At 38.5% G+C, this 5,838-nt stretch overlaps 1 protein-coding gene across 1 annotated transcript; it reads right to left on the reverse strand.

The window, feature by feature from the left end:
* Nucleotides 1-4,676: 4,676 nt before the first annotated feature.
* On the reverse strand, nt 4,677-5,528 carry LOC110635280 (uncharacterized). The gene is made up of 2 exons (XM_021784564.2): nt 4,963-5,528; nt 4,677-4,824 (listed from the first exon to the last, which is right to left on the reverse strand). The coding sequence occupies exons 1-2, from the start codon at nt 5,526-5,528 to the stop codon at nt 4,677-4,679; spliced, it is 714 nt and encodes a 237-aa protein (XP_021640256.2).
* Nucleotides 5,529-5,838: the final 310 nt, after the last annotated feature.

A 5,838-nucleotide genomic window follows, 5' to 3' on the forward strand; every position in this document is an offset into this window, starting at 1 on the left:
CATTTTGGTCATTTCGCCTTCCGAGGTGATTTTTGGCCGACTTGCCCAGTTGAGTAAATAATTAATATGACATAAAATATGAAGAAATATTACTACAAATGAAATTTGAAATGAGTAGTGAAAGAAAAGAAAAAAAAATGCAAAATAATGCAAAAATGACATCATTTAAAATTTTCCAACCAATCAAATTTAAGCAAGTCCATAAAAAGGAAATAAAAATGGGTAATGAGGCAGAATTTTAGAAACCCAAAACCAGCTCCCTCTCCTCTTCTTCACGCCACTCACTCACCCTTACCCATTCCACCATTAACAACCTTTCATCCTTCATCTTTATTAGTTTTCTTCCACTAAAAACCCTAACTACCAACACAAAAATTCATTCTATCATCTTGGTGATTATTGTGGGAGCAAAAAGAAAAGGAAACCAAGACTTTGAGGAAGGGAAAAATCTGCCCTAAGTGAGGTTAGTGCTACAATCTCATTTTCCTTCTTTTAAATTCTAGTTAGAACATTTTTGAGCTAAGAAATCTTAAGGAATTGAAGTAAATTACATGTGTTAAGGGTACCTTCAATTTTCAGCAGCCCTATGGAAGATTGAGTTTGATTGTTTAATAAACTTAGAGTGGCTGGAAATGAGGGTTAAGGTATTAAAATGCATGGATATTGAACTAAGTATGTAATTAAGGTTTATGAGTAAATTGATTTGGATATTAGGGTTTGGAAAGGTGAAAGTGTGACTTGGCTTAGGAAATTGTTAGAGGACATTTTAATGGTCAATTAGTGACCATTTTAGGTAATTTGACTAACAAATGGACTGAAAAATGAGGTTGCAAATTGAGTTTGCAAGCTGCCCTAGGACAGCAGCAGAGGGACTGAAAATTCAGTCCCTTTGCACTGCCATAACTTGGGCAGTGGTAGTCCAATTGAAGTTTGGCCAATTGGACATGAAACTAGGCTTATAATGGCACATTTTTGCTGAAGAAACCATGCCCAAAAGACCAAAGCAAGAGGACCAAAACTCAGCCCCAATCCGGATACCCTGCACTGAATTCTGCAGAATTGACCAAATGAACAGTAACTGTTCATTTGGTCATAACTCACTGTAGATTTGGTCAATTGGCCTGAAATTTTTACAGCAACAAGCTAAGACATAGAAAAACAACTTTCATGAAGGAACCTACCCCAAATTATGGCCAGAACCCATTCAACCAAGTGACTCAAGTTACTGTTTATGCACTGTAGATATGGTAAATTTCTGTAGAATGCATATCCGGACAGCTTGGGTTTTTGAGCCATATCTGGAGATACAAAACTCCAAATGGAGTGATTCAAAAAAGGAAATTCAACTAGACAAAATAAGGAACAACTTTCATGTTTTACATTTCTTCAAATTCCAACAGTAACAGTGTCCAATGGAACAGTGAAGTTGACTCACCAAAACTGAAAAATCTGTTTGTGTTGAGTTACACTTTGGAATGGCAAAAACACTTAATGCCAACAAGTTTTAAACACCAAATGTGGTATGTTGGGAGTGCCAAAGGCAATGTACACATTTTTATTCCAAAATTCAACATTTTTGTTGACCAATGATGAATAGTGACACCAAAAAAGTTGAAATTCACAAATTGACAAATTTAAGAGTTTCAAATTCCCTAGTATACCTTACAAGTTTGGTTTGGATAGTTTGGCATGCCAATAGGGTTCGATTAGCGATCGCACATGGCAAAAATGCCATTCTATGATTTCATGGCTTTTAGCCATTCGACTTTGCATTGAGACTTGGCCTTGTGCTCGATATTATTCTGACTTGTTGTTGTTCTTTTACACCGGGAGATGCATATGTGACCGATGGTGTGACGGCGAGGTACTAGGTACCCGGTGCGGTTACCCGTTATCGATCCAAGTAGTCTAGTGTAGGTTACGTGGGGCAACCAAATGAATAAAAGTGAACAACGTTAATGAAACAATGAATATATCAATACTAAACAAAGAAAGCATACACATTCTCTACACATTTATTTTCTTGCTATTTTCTTTTATTATATTATTGCACCACTAAGCATTATTGCTTAGCGCGTTGCTTTTGCCACGCGTAGGTAATCTGAGATCCCGATCGCGAGCCCAGTAGACCACAGTAGGTGAGTCCATCCGGCGATTCGCTCGATTGTCCGTGTCACCTCGTCACCTGTAGTGCATTGGTAGGACACTAGATGTCATTTTGTCATTTTGTAATTAACTTTTTATTTTCTCATATGTATTTGGAATTTATGTAATGTATTTTGAGGTTCATGTAAATAATAAAGATTTATGGTCATGGATGGTATTAATTTGAGTAGTTATTGGTTGTTTATATATGAGAACCCTGAGAAAGGGATGTTTTGAGAAATGAAAAGGTTGTTGAGACCTGAAATTGACAAATTATTGAGATATTGATATTGAGTTTTATTGGTGATATTGGAGTTGAGAATGAATGGAATTGTATATTGGAAGTGTTTTTAACAGGTTCCGAAGAACGGTTTTCTCCATTTTTAGCCAGTACTCCGCCGGATTTTCTTTAAAATTTTCGGAACCTTAAATGAATGATACTTTTGATAAATGGTTTAAATAAATTGTATTTCATAAATTATATGCAAAAGCATTGTCTAAATTAATTGAGAAATATTAGAATGTGCCGGTACACCAGGTGGCATTACTTACTCGGGTACACTGTACACGGGTAAGGGGTGTCACAGAATTGTTCACCAAAAAAGACTTCCTTAAGGTCACAATACAATTTCCCTCTGATTTTTCTTTTTCTTCTCTCCCCCCATGGTTTCTGTCTTGACTCATTTCTCTTTCATGAACTCCATTCTTTGTGCCCTAACTTTTGCCTGAAATGTCCTTTTGGATTTTCATCTCAGCGGGCTTGCTCTAACTTTTGCCTAAGCTGCCCTTTTGGGTTTTCCACCTAGCAAGCTCCCTTTTTTTTTTTTACATAATTATCAGGGCATTCATATCAAGTACCTATCTTGTCATACTCAGAAGGCATAGATTAAATCAAAACATTGCAGTTTAATTACTTAATCATTTGATGTATCCCTCAAGACACAAACATTTGCGATCATAATTAAATAAAATCCATTCCTAGTTAATGCAATAAAAAATTCTTTATTTATTCAGGTACACTATTACTCCCTCTTACATTAGGTTTTGCCAAATTTCTAACCTTCCAAAGTTAGAAATAAGCTTTATAACCTGCTGAATGACCTTTTCAGGTTTTCCATCCAGATCTTCTCTCATCTCTCCTTTTGCCTAGTCCGCCTTTCGTAAGTTTTCAATCTAGCATTTTCTTTTTACCCTTACTTTTGCCTAGACCGTCTTTTGTAAGTTTACAGCCTAGCGGGCCTATCTCACACAAAGTACCGTTTGAGCTTGTCTAAGTTGACTGGTTCTTGAAATTCATTCCCATCCAGGTCTGATATTCTTACAGCACCTCCTGACAAGATCTTTTTTACTATGTATGGACCATCCCAGTTTGGCTTGAACTTTCCTCTTGGATCAAAAGGGATGGGCTAGCTAGTTTCAAAACTATGTCTCCCTCTTTGATCTTTCTTGGCTTTACCTTCTTATTAAAGGCCCTTGCTATCTTCCTTTGATAAGCCTGCATATGATACAAGGCTAGCATCCTCTTCTCATCAATCAAAGCTAGTTCTTCATATCTTTTCTGGGCCCACTCATTTTCTGAAATCTTAGCTTCTAGTATCACTCTCAAGGATTTGATCTCTAGCTCAATGGGTTGCACTGCTTCAGTCCCATACACTAAAGAGAATGGAGTTGCCCCTGTGGATGTTCTTGTAGTAGTGCGATAACCCCAAAGAGCATAAGGGAGCTTCTCAGGCCAATCCTTATAGGTTTCAACCATTTTTCTCGAAATGGTTTTCACATTCTTATTTGCTGCTTTTACTGCTCCATTAGTCTGTGGCCTGTATGGTGAGGACTTGTGATGCTTAATCTTGAATTCAGTAATTAATTCTAAGAAATCACCTTTGAACTGGCTATCGTTATTTGATACTATCTCATGGGGTACCCCAAACCTGCAAATCAAGTTCTTTCGCACAAACTTACTTATCTGCTTGGCCCCTACTACTTTATAAGATACAGCTTCAACCTACTTGGTGAAATAGTCAATTGCCACAATGATAAATCTATAGCCATTAGAAGCCGTGGGAGAAATCTTCCCAATAATGTCTATGCCCCATATTGAGAATGGCCACGGTGAAGTCATACTGTAGAGTTCACTGGACAGTAGGTGATTCAAATTCCCATGGATTTGGCACTCATGGCATCTTTTCTCAAATTTAGCGCAGTCAGTATCCATGGTAGACCAGTAATAGCCCAATCTTAAAATTTTGCCCGCTAATACCCTTCCGTTCATGTGAGGACCACACACTCCTGCATGTACTTCCTCCATTATCTGCTCAGACTGCTTTTTTATCACACGCAAGAGCAATATTCCTTCGAAGAACCTTTTGTAGAGTTGCCCCCCAGCCAAAGTGAACTGAGTGGCTAATCTATGAATTGTAGCTCTATCCCTACCATTGGCTGACTGTGGGTATTCTCTTACCTCTAAATATCTTCTTATGTCCTCATACCATTTCATCTTATCTTCTAAATCTAAATGTGCTATTATTAACCCTTCATAGCATGGGATTCTGCTCCTCATCAGGATAATTGGATGGGGTCAGCTTCTGATCACCCTTCTCCCATAAGAATGCCAGCGTGGCTAGAGCATCAACCATCTGGTTCTGAGCTCTAGGCATGTGCTTCATTGTCACTTCCTCAAAGCTAAATAATAGTTTCTTAGCATACTCCAGGTATGGCTAACTTTTCTTCTTTCAATTCCCATTCACCTTTAACATGGGAAACCACTAGCATTGAATCTCCGAACACCTCCACTTTTTTAGCCCCAACAGCTATTAATGCCTCAGGCCACAAATGCAAGCCTCATATCCTAAAATATTATTAGTGGTTGGGAAACATAGCCTTTTTGACATTAACAATTGTTCTCCATTCGGTGCTTCCAAAACTACCCTTATACCAGCTCCGCTCTTATTCATGGCCCCATCAAAGTACATTTTCCATGGCTGGACCTCTACTAGCTTGAGACTCTCATCCAGAAAGGCTGTTTCGACTTCTTCCTCTTCATTAACTGGGTTTTCAGAAAGAAATTCGGCCACTACACGCCCTTTGATGGTTTTTCGAGTCTCATACACAATATCAAATTCAGACAGGAGGACCAACCATTTGGCCAATTTTCCAACTAGCGTCGGTACTTCAAATAGGTACTTTAAAGGATCCATCCAGGATACTACAATAACTCGATGGGTCTGAAAGTAGTGCCTTAACTTCTTAGTTGCCCATACTACAGCCAGACAGGTTCTTTCTATTAGTGAATAATTCTCCTCATAAGCAAGGAGTTTCTTACTGATGTAATAGATGGCTCTCTCCAGATTTTCTACTTCTTGTGCCAACATTGCCCCCAGGGCCATGTTTTCCACTGATAGGTAGAGGATTAGAGCGATGCTAGGGATGGGTGGTGACAAAATTGGTGGATTGCTCAGGTACTACTTTATCTTTTCAAATGCCTCTTAACTTTGCTCATTCCACACCACTGGCTGATTCTTTCTTAGTAGCTTAAAAATTGGTTCACAAGTAGTTGTGAGCCTAGCTATGAACCTACTGATGTACTGTAATTTTCCTAAAAAACCTCTAATCTCTTTTTCTGTTCTCAGGGCTGGCATCTCCTGGATTGCCTACACCTTATCTGGGTCAACCTCTGTAACACCCTAGGCAAATCCC

The sequence above is a fragment of the Hevea brasiliensis genome, chromosome 13, assembly GCF_030052815.1.
Source record: "Hevea brasiliensis isolate MT/VB/25A 57/8 chromosome 13, ASM3005281v1, whole genome shotgun sequence".
Taxonomy (NCBI): domain Eukaryota; kingdom Viridiplantae; phylum Streptophyta; class Magnoliopsida; order Malpighiales; family Euphorbiaceae; genus Hevea; species Hevea brasiliensis.